The sequence below is a fragment of the Poecilia reticulata genome, chromosome 1 (genome assembly GCF_904066995.2).
Source record: "Poecilia reticulata chromosome 1, P_reticulata-male-v2, whole genome shotgun sequence".
Taxonomy (NCBI): domain Eukaryota; kingdom Metazoa; phylum Chordata; class Actinopteri; order Cyprinodontiformes; family Poeciliidae; genus Poecilia; species Poecilia reticulata.
In genome coordinates this window covers 803,147-813,967 of record NC_088830.1, presented here as the reverse complement: position 1 = coordinate 813,967, position 10,821 = coordinate 803,147, and the positions used below count along the sequence as shown (strand labels likewise).

The 10,821-nt window shown below is 37.6% G+C and overlaps 1 protein-coding gene across 4 annotated transcripts in view; it reads left to right on the top strand.

The window, feature by feature from the left end:
* gna12a (guanine nucleotide binding protein (G protein) alpha 12a) overlaps positions 1-10,821 on the top strand; it is a 120,984-nt gene that overhangs the window by 54,478 nt on the left and 55,685 nt on the right. The window contains exons 3-4 of one of the 4 annotated variants that reach the window (XM_008405576.3): positions 46-191; positions 468-597. The exons of 2 other annotated variants lie outside the window; for them this stretch is intronic. In XM_008405576.3, the coding sequence (XP_008403798.1) occupies positions 586-597 (12 nt within the window). In that variant the 5' untranslated portion in view covers positions 46-191; positions 468-585. Of the gene's footprint in view, positions 1-45; positions 192-467; positions 598-5,863; positions 6,901-10,821 lie in introns of those variants that run through there. One more of the 4 variants, XM_008405568.3, reaches the window with a different exon arrangement.

The following is a 10,821-nucleotide window of genomic DNA, read 5'->3' as shown; positions in this document are numbered from 1 at the left end:
AACATTAGAGTTCTCCTAAACAGGCTGTTGCTTTACTTTTTGCAGGTGCTGTTCTATCATCATCGTCATCTTCAGTGACATCTGATGATACTGTTATTCTGAATTTCACAATGTGTGACCCATCAGAAGAAGCCACTGCTGAAGGAAGTCAACCTAAAAGGCCATGTCGCATAAATTATGAGGCACAAGCAGTAAGTTATTACATTTAATTTAGCATTGTTTATGTACTTTCTAGGTTTAGTGGTTCAAGAGTTTTAATTTTTTTTTTCTTTGAAATTGAAGTTGATTGAAAAAATCCTGACAACAATGTCTGGTGGTGAGCGTATCATGCAAGAGTATTCAAGAACGAAATGCTTGACAGATGCAACCAGAAGACAGATGATAAACATCCTTACAGCTGCAATGACAGAAGCACATGAGTAAGAATCATATACTTTTGTCATGTTTTTATTTATTTTTCAATGTAGGTTGGAACCAGTGTGCAGCAGCATCTTGACAAAATCAAGCAACATACCCAGCCCTACCTCCTGGCCCATGGATCCATCCAAAGCAGTATTCATGCATTCTTCATTGTGATTGACAACTATGCCATTCCATGTAAGGCAACATGTTCAGTTGGAGCTCTTGATGAGCTCTTTAAGGCCAATTATGTGTTTGGTACATCATACAGTGCTCCCTTGACCAACTTCTTCACCTTTCTCCAAACAACTGTTTACAACATAGATGTTGGAGAAACAAAGGAAACACCCTGAGTTGCAGAGTTGAGAGCAAGAATGCTCCATTAGTGTGACATCAAATAATGAAGTGTTTTATCTGCAAATGTGACAGTGATGCACCAAACAGCCTTGTTAAGCACCTTAAACTAATCCATGGTCTTTGTTCTGGCAGGACTCTCCATATTAAATGTGGTCAAGTAGGATGCTCACGTTCTTTTGGTAGCTTTTCAGGTTTTAGAAAGCATCTAAAACCTTTGAATCTGTAGAAGATGGGGAGTTTTCACCTTACAAAGCTGTTCTGGACACAAGAGATGCCAGAGATGTTGAAATGGTGACTGAATCTTTAGAGGATGACACAGATTTATCTTCAACAAACACTGTAAATAGTTGTGCATCAGTAATTTCAGATATGGAGGCTGCAGGTGTTGGCCAAAGTTTGGTGAATTCTGTTATGATTTCCATGGAAGAGATTGTAAAAGGCATCCAACATCACGCTAAAGAAACTGTAATAAAGAATGTATTTAGCAGTGAAAGAGATACTGTGATGTGCAAGAAAGTTGAAGCATGTTTTGAAGAACTTAATCCTTTCACAATTCTTAACTCGGAATGCAAAAGATCTAAATTTTTCTCAGACAAGTGGGAAACTGTAAAACCAATTGAATGTGTAATTGGATCAAGATTTGACACTAGACAAACTAAGAAGACGGGAACATATGATCAGGTTGTAGTTCAAGACAAGTTCATGTATGTTCCAATTCTATCTACTTTGGAGTCGATATTTAAAAGTCCATTCTACTGAAATGTTGAAAAGCTCAATTTTTGATGACTCAACCCTTAAAGATATTTATGATGGATCTTTTTTTAAGGGTCATCCTTTGTTTTCAACTGAAAAGCACTCAGTGCAAATCCATATGTTTTATGATGATTTTGAGGTAGCAAACCCTCTTGGTTCCAAACGAGGTATTTACAAATTGGGTGCAATATATTTTACATTATGTAACTTCTCCAAAATGGAATTCTCTTTTTGCCAACATACACCATTGTGCCTTGTTTCATGCACAAGATGTTAAACGGTATGGCTTCAGTGAAATTCTTGCACCTATTGTTAGAGACATTACAGTTTTGGAAACTGATGGAATTTTTATTCCACTGTACGGTTGCCAAGTTCACGGGAGTATTGTGCAGGTTACTGGGGATAATTTAGGCGTATATAGCTTGTTTGGTCTGGTTGAGTCTTTCAGTGCAAGGTATTGTTGCAGGTTCTGTTTGGCTGAAAAAGATGACTTTCAAACCGAATTCTCCAAAATAGTGCTGCGCACCAAAGAAATGCACACTGCCAAGAGATGGCTTACAATCCCTCTCTTCCTTATGTTTTTGGTGTGAAGCATTCATGTATTTTAAATTCACTTATGTTTTTTCACACAACTGAAAACTTCGCAGTTGATGTGATGCACGACATTTTTGAAGGTATTGGCCAGTACGAGTTGAAAATTTTGTTTGAGTGTTTTAAAGAACGCATTACATTGGAGGAACTGAATTTGAGAATACTTACTTTTGACTATGGATTCATGGAGAGGAACAACAGGCCAGTGGCTGTCAATTTATGTGGAGAATCGATTGATCTGGGACTAAATGCAGTTCAGTTATGGTGCTTGCTGAAGAATGTTCCTCTCATGTTTGGAGATCTGGTAACATCTTATAATCCACACTGGCACCTCCTCCTTTTACTACTACAAATTGTAAATATTGTTCTTTCTCCAATGTTAACCCAAGGTCTGTGTATATTTAAAACACTTGATTGTGGATCATCACAAACTGTTTAAAAAGTTGTATCCACAAAAAAAACTTTTACCAAAGCACCATTTTCTCATCCATTATTCTAGGTGCATTCAGAAAATTGGCCCTGTACTTCATAGCTGGTGCATGCGCTATGAAGGTAAACACAATTTTTTTAAGAAACAGTCATTTAAAAACATTACCAAAACACTCGCTAAAAAAACATCAAAATTATATGGCACATGTTTGGCAAGCTTCTTCAACTTTTAATCGATTGGACATTGGACCAGGGAAAATGGTATCTTTAAACATGGTAAAAGGAGGGTCTGACATTTCTGAGGCAGTGCAAGTGTCTCATGAGGCTCAAGTTACGAAAGTGAACTGGGCAAAACACAGTGGGTTTATTTACCGTCCTCATCTGGTTATTTGTGGCAAAGTTGAATCTGAGATGCCTGTCTTTTACCAGATCAAGTCTGTATTCATAGTTAAAGACAAACTGTTGCTGCTTACATTGTCTTTATGTACAGTAACTTTTCATGAACATTTTCATGCTTATGAAGTTACTAAAATGGTGCATGGTTTTGTTGTGTTTGACGTCAACCATCTATGTTATCCGAAGCCCTTTGACATACAAATGTCATATGAAGCAAATTACACTGCTCTCTTTGTTGTCCCATATTGCTTTCTTTGGTGAACATTGTTTTGAAGATGATTAAAATGACACTGTTAAAGTAATTTTGTCACTGGATCATAAAGTTGAAAAAATGTTGTCACTGTCAACTTATAACTTTGTGGTTATTATGATTGGTAGATTTTATAAAAGCCATAAAATTCTCAAATTTAGCATTACATGGTATATGTGTAAAAAAAAACTGGAGAAAGGAGAAAAAAACACAAAGTGTACATTTTTAAGTAAATTTAGTATAAAATTAACTCCATAAAAATAACAGTATTACTCTGAAGAGTGTAAAATAACAATAGTGTTAAATAATTTGACACACTGACTTGTTGATTTTGACACTAAAATGAGTAAAATTAACTCTGAAAATTTGACACTGGCTATAGAGTACATTTTACTCTATTTTCGAGTGGGACCAAATGTTATCTGAAACAGAGTTAAATTCAACTCTATAGGTGTTAAATTGACACTTTTTACTGTGTAGATGGGAGCAAACGGGGTCCAAAGAAGTTACACTAAATAAATGTCTTATGTTAATACTCAGTGGTGGATCACTTTTTTTAACCTTCACAATTTTGCTTTAACAATGAATTAAAAATTGTAGTGCTGCACTTTTAGCTGATGTATAGGATCAAACTTTCCACACAGCGAATCCAGCAGGCCCAAATTAACTCTATCAGATTTGATTTCAACACTTTTAAAGTGTCAATTTAACTCTTTTTGCAGTTAGTACCTTAACTCTATTTATAAAGTGTCAAATATCAAATCTGATGGGAGTCAACACTTACTAACACTAATTCAGTGTTAGATCTTAATATTCCACTCACTAACAGACTGTCTTCAGGTTGTTGGGCTGTTCGCGAAGTTTGGCCGGAGACAACAACATTCTCCTCTACTGCATTAGACAGTCTTCAGTCTCCGAGTACGATGGCTAGTGTCGGTCTCTGGATCATAACAAACAAAAAAAAAAGAGAAATGGAATGAAGGAATACATTTTTAGTACAACTCTGACAACAAGCATAAATTACATAAATGTAGGGTTTCAGAGATATTAACACTTACATAATCATTTTTGGAGCTTGAATCTACGAAGAATCCATGAAGGGATCGGGAGGGAGGGTGACGCTGACGACTGAAGATTTCATCCTCAACCAAACTGGTTCTAATATTATCACTTCCACCTCTTCTTGGCGTCAATAAAGAGTTCGTTACTGCTGGTGTTAAGTCAACTTTAATGCAGGTCTTTCCACAATACTTGTCTTCCGTTGCCACTGACGCAACACCACCGTTGAACTAAAAATACAACATAAACATAAATGAGACGGTGTCACGAATACAATGACATAAACAAATGATACGACATATAAACATACCTCGCTGGCTGACCGTTCCTCTGAGGTAGAAATGAGCAAAAAAAAAAAAGAATTCTTAAACTTAAATTACTTTAAACAACTAGTTGCTAAAGTCATGCATTTATGTCATTAGCTGCTTCTTTCTTTTGGTGCCCCAGCGAACATTCTGGATTGCCCTTCCTACTTTAGTTTTTCAAAATAAAAGTCACAATAACAAAAAATGTGCCTAATACAAAATATAACAAACTATGGCAACTATGGCAGTAAAATATATACAAAAAGGCAATAAAAAGATTAAAACATGCTGCAAAACGTATATAAGACACAACACAAAATAATGCTCTCAACATAAAGATCTGTTCAATTTAGCCAAGAATTTGATTGAGTGTTCACCGGCTTGATTTTTTTTCCACACTTGTACTCTGCTAACATTCGGCATGCTAAGCTAAATATGCTAACACCGAGCCACGTGGTGAACGTGACGTCTATCATGCAGGTTGAGCTCAACTCAAAATAATAGTTAAAATCCATCTCAGAAAAAAATAACTTACCAAGCGCAGTAAACACCTCAGACAGGTGGAAAGTAAATAGTCCTGAAATGACTTGGTTTCTGTCGCTTGGCTTCAGTGGGAATCTGTGATTTTGGGGGCGGAGTCAGTGAATTAACTTCTTCAGTGTTATAGCCGCTGTAGGAGTTCAGAGTTAAGAAGTCAAGAGTTATTGATTCTATTTTAACACCTCTAGATTTGAAACGGAAACACTTTGTTTTAACACTGGGTTTTAACTACTAATATACACCCCAGAGTTACATAAACAGAATGTGACTCTATTAGAGTAAAATTAACTCTGCTTTTGCAGAAAATCTACTAACACCAAAACATTTAACACTTTTGAATTTGCTGTGCATCTGCCAGGGATCTGTAACCTGGATCTCTGGAGACAAAAGTGGCTCTTTGGCTCAACCCCCCCCAAAAAAACTTGTTTGTTTCATTCTTTTTCAAGTGTCGCCATGGAAAAACACTGACTATCCTGGCCCCTGTGGTAAATTTGATCTAGAACCCACCTCCAAACCTAACTACTTATTTCTATAAATAGTTTGGTAATATTCTTTACAGTACCAGTAAAGTTCATATAACTTTTATACTTTTGGCTGTCTGAGGACACATTTTGAATATTAAATCAGGTGTTATGATCAGTTGCTCAGTAATAGTTTACCAAATACTTTTTACACTTGCTTAATTAAATGTATTTAATTAAATGTATTTAAAGTATACTACTCTGATTGGAGTACAATTTTGGGGTACTTTAACTGACCTCTATGTATGAATGATTACTCTATGAATCACTTTTTAAAAGCAAAAAACACTGCCATAAAATAATGTCTATCACTGCAGCGGACGTCCCACCACATGAAAGTAGGACAACGCACCGTGGTGGGCGTCCCTTATTTTGATTTCTAAAAGGTGGCAACCCTACCTCTGTCTTTTTTCGGTCTTGGGTGCTGAGGACTCGGGATTTTACTTCAAGACCAGTCAAGACCGCAACTGTGGAAATATCACTAAATTTACAGCATACTGGCCAGTTTATTTAACATCTTTGTTTTCACTGGATGCAAAACGCACCGATTAAAATCCAAGCAATAACGTGACTTACCAATTAGGTTTGTTTCTGTTACTTCCCCCACCCCTCTCCACACTTTTCACTCGCATGCGGCGCTCCAAGACATGCGCAGTGGTTTTCTCTGATCAGCAGAAGAAGTCTGTCTAATCGTCAGTAATAGAATAGCGTTGCATAAATCATAAGAAATCCGAAGGTGACAGCTAACTCAGCAGTGCTTCGCTTTCACAGACGGTGGGGACTATGTCTAACTTTTTTCGTCACTTAGAAAAGAAGCTCAAAGAAAGGTAAAGGTTGACGCGATGTTAGCAAAGCTATCTGTACAGAGACAAATAAGCATTTGTGATGAAAAAAAGTTGTCACTCACTGCGCTGGATTATTGTGCGGAGGTGTTGACTAACTTGTCGCAGATATGGGACAACACTGTGTCCAAAAGTCTGCAATATAGTGATGTGACATTCACGGACAACGATTCTTCTGAACAGCTCTTTACTAAGAAGATAGGACTGAAGCCTCACTGAGAGGCATTCTTTGTTCTTGTAATGCTCTACGTATACACTGCAGTAACCATTGTTATTTTATTTCATTTATATACATTGATATTTATTTAATTAGCAAATAAATAAAACAACAACAAAAGAGCACACAGAGCATGCGCAGTGCTCATTGATTGTTTTTGTTCAAAGTGGCAGTTGTAATGTTTGCCATGGTGGCAAACTGCCTGGCTTCAGTAGTGGGAGAGAGGGTGAGAACAGTCACGGTGAGCACCTTTTGCTTGGTTACTTATTGCTTGTTGCTTCTGACTTGAGCAATATGCAAACACCCAGGGCGTTATCTTTTTAGGGATGGCACGAGACCATCGAGGATTGCACAGAGATGGAAGCAAAGCAGAACAAAAAATTTGTTCTGGTGTTTTTATGGGAATATGGATCTTTCAGATAAATTTGAGAAGCAATTTTGATTATATTTCATATTTTATCGTGTCATGTACCGCGGGGGTGCTGAAGTAAACTCTGAGTTTCACCGTAAAAGTTGTATGTACAAACACAAAAAGACAGTAAGCTACAAAACACGCTCTTACATCCATAATGTTTGAAAACTGAAAATTACATTCACTACCAACAATATCAACTGATCTTAGAACTATACCGTATTTGATTGCAATAAAGCTAATTCACAGTTCCAACTGATCAATATTAGAAATATCCTATTTACAAAATAAACATACCTTGTGCCTCTATCAAGGGGCAGCTAATAGCAAGATACATTTTTACAACACTGTTGCAACTTATCTTCCGTTTCTTTTGTTGCCAAGCTGGCGCTGCACAACATAAACAGCGGAAGCTCTCTCATCAAAATAAAAGCATCAAATCAAAAACCGGAAGTCAACCATATACTACACAAAACAAGATGAAATAAAGGTAACAAGTGCCAAAAAGAGAATACAACAAATAAGGAGCTTAACCGGGGGTTATTTACAATTAGGCTGTGCAAACAAACTTGACATGAGTATTTCAGAGATTAGTTGGTCGTGAGTCACTGGCAGAGACATATCACACATGTACATCCATTTAACCACCACAATCACAGCTTTACTTTGTTCAAAGCGGTTTAAAACAAATTGAATAGTATATAGCATACCAGCTTTAATAATTCAACACATTTCTGGATTGGGCATGTCACTGAACAGAACTGAGTGTTTCACATAGCAATAATTGTTTTTAAACCAGGCCATCAATCAAAAATGGTTCATCAAAGTACTTCAGGGGTCAAACGTTTTTCTTTTCTGTTAGCTTCCATTTCCAGACACAGTGAAAGACCTGTGCTGTTATGTTCTCCTAAAAACTGATAAAAAAATATATTTAATTGACAGAGATATTTCAAGCTGTGAAAACCTGCTTTACTCAACACCTGTGTGCTCTTGTGTGAAGAAGTGAACAGTGAACATGAGCTCTGTCTAAAAGAGTAAATACCTAAGCCAAATAACTGTTGCACCACCTATGGGGGAACATTCACCATCAAGAAGCAATGAATCTTCTACACTCCTCTGGAGAAATGTGGTCTGTTCATCTTTTTGTAGATATGTTTCACTTCAGCCACATTGAAATATTGATGAGGAGGAACTGCCTGCTTAAGGTCATACCAAAATATTTTAGCTAGATTTTAAACCAGGCAGCTCTGAAGCCTTAGTATTATTTTATGTTTTGGAGTCATTCAGAGGTGGACTTGCTGGTGTCCCTCTGCATAACCATCTCCTGCTGAATTGCTGTTAGTTTTACACCAGATGTAAGTAGACACTTGTATCCCAACAAGTTTCACTTATGGCTCACCATTCCACATAATATTAACCCAGAAGTCTTGGGATTCATCAAGAATCAGTCTAATAAATTGTTGTTGCGCAACACCTCCCCCCCCTTCTCTCTCACTCTACTTCCTCTTCTCAGAGGAGGGAGATGTGCAGCCAGCTCTCCATCTAACGGGTAATTTGAGTTTTCTAAATCTGATGGGATTTTACCCTGTTCAGAACTGAGTAAACTCTGTTTAAGCTGGCGTCGAGAAAGACTAGCCTGGTTTCTAACGACCTCCCCCTCCAGATGTCCCACCCTTTTTCACCCTGTGAATTAGCCAGATTGAGTAGCTTGCAACCAACTAGCTTCACAGAGCACACCTGTTAATGGTCGCTCTTTCTCTTTATTACAACTTGCACTTGTTACTGAACCAGGTTGGTTTTAGTGACTCGGGCGAGTCCCAAGGGTGTTGTTTTAGTTTTGGCTAAAAGCAACCTATAAAACATTTCTACTTTTTCCTCCCAGAATCAAACTTCATAGCTATTTCACAACCATCAAAGAACTTTAAGGTAACTCATTAATTGAATGTCCACAACATCTTTTAGATTTTCTTAAATGCTAATTATTTTATTAGTAAGGCAATTTTGCAAGGGTCAGTACAGCTTAATTCACTAGCAGAGATAATCAAATAAGTAAAATCAATAATCTAGCCTATCTTTCCCTAATGCTGACACTGAGAACTAAAAAAGGGAAACTTTGAGAGAGACGGACAGAGTTTGGCATTTTGAACCCCAGAACTGGCCTGATGATGAAGAAGGTGTTGCAGCAGCAGGAGGTTCCCAGTACAGGAAGAGTACTGACTTAGAGCGGCAGGTCTCGGGCATCAGGGTGACTTCCTCATGCGCGTAGCGGTCCTCAGCTTCTTGTCTTGCAGCTCTGTAGCTCCCTTCTCCTCGTCTCACGATCTTCCTGGTCCCACGGAAGGAACACACCAGTTCTTCCTCTTTGCCTTTGTTCTTTGTCTTTGTCTTTATCTTCATCTTTGCCTTGGTCTTTGTCTTTGGGGGTCTAAACCCAGCTGTTGAGAGAAGTGCGATTTGAAGCCACATGTTGCGGGGCTAACGGGTTGGTCCCCATGTGCAGAACAGTCTCCGGTTCTGTGGCCCCGGCTCTTCTTCAGCTGCAGAGTTCTTTGTCCATCTCCGTCTTGGCTCGAAGCTGCCTGAAGGATCCAACCAAAGATTCCTCTGTTGCACCCACCTTATAAAGGGTTTATCCACCCTTTTGGTGCGTTTACATTGGCTAGCTTTGTTGCTGTGCCTGTCTCATTGGCTGACTGCTTGGACAGATGATCTCATATCCATCACCCTGGAGACCTCATGACCTGATGTCTGTTCCAATGTCCCCAAGTTGCTCAACAGTTCCTCCTACCTCTGTTTCCTGCCCAACCTTTTCTTAGGCAAGTTGAAGTTTAGCAATAAGGCCTTGTCTTCTCCGCTCTCCTATCAGTTCCCCTTTTCCCCTGACCTTCCACCTACCATCTACCTTCAACACAACATCAGTGACCTTTAATTACAGTTACAACATTTTACACCTTTTCAAGTTCAATGTCAAAATCACATTTATAACCTTTTAGTTTATCTGATTCAACATTCATTTATAATGGTATAATAACCATAACTTATTAGTTACTCTTATTATAATCATAAGGTGAGTTATTACAGACATTTCTGAAAAGAACCCAATAATAATCCATTATTGTAATTATCTGATACCAAATTACAGTTACTTGTTTCACCTTTAAGTACTTCCACAAGTGTAAGAGTAAGTGTAAATATCCTTATAATCAAATCAACATCAACCACTGGTTAAACCAATATTAATTATTGGCATAATTATAAGTCATTATTTTAAGTATTTTACTCTGGGTTTTATCCAATCTCTCAAAATGTTTAGATTTTATTCTTTAAAAACCTTTAATGCTTTAAAATAAGGAATGGTCTGAACTATTTTTAGCCTGATGCAAGACAGAAACTTCCTCTTTTCTTCAGGAAACCAGCTCTTCCTGTTTCATGACTCTCTTTCTGCCTGACTATGATTTTTTATGATTAAATAGAAAGAAGTAGAATTAAAGCAAAGTTTGCAGGACACAATAACAACACACACAACCAGATTCATTTTATTACCGTCTGACTCTACTGTTGGGTCTTGATGTCACTGTGTAATTAATTTTAAGGTAATTTTATTTATTATTACTATTAAACTAAAATCTCCAGCATGGGGAAGTGGGATGAGCTCGACTTTTCTCGACAAAATATAAGATGGACCTTACTTGTAGCTGTAATCGCAGCAAAATGTTGTTTGTCAAAACATTGTCTCAAGAAGGTGAACAC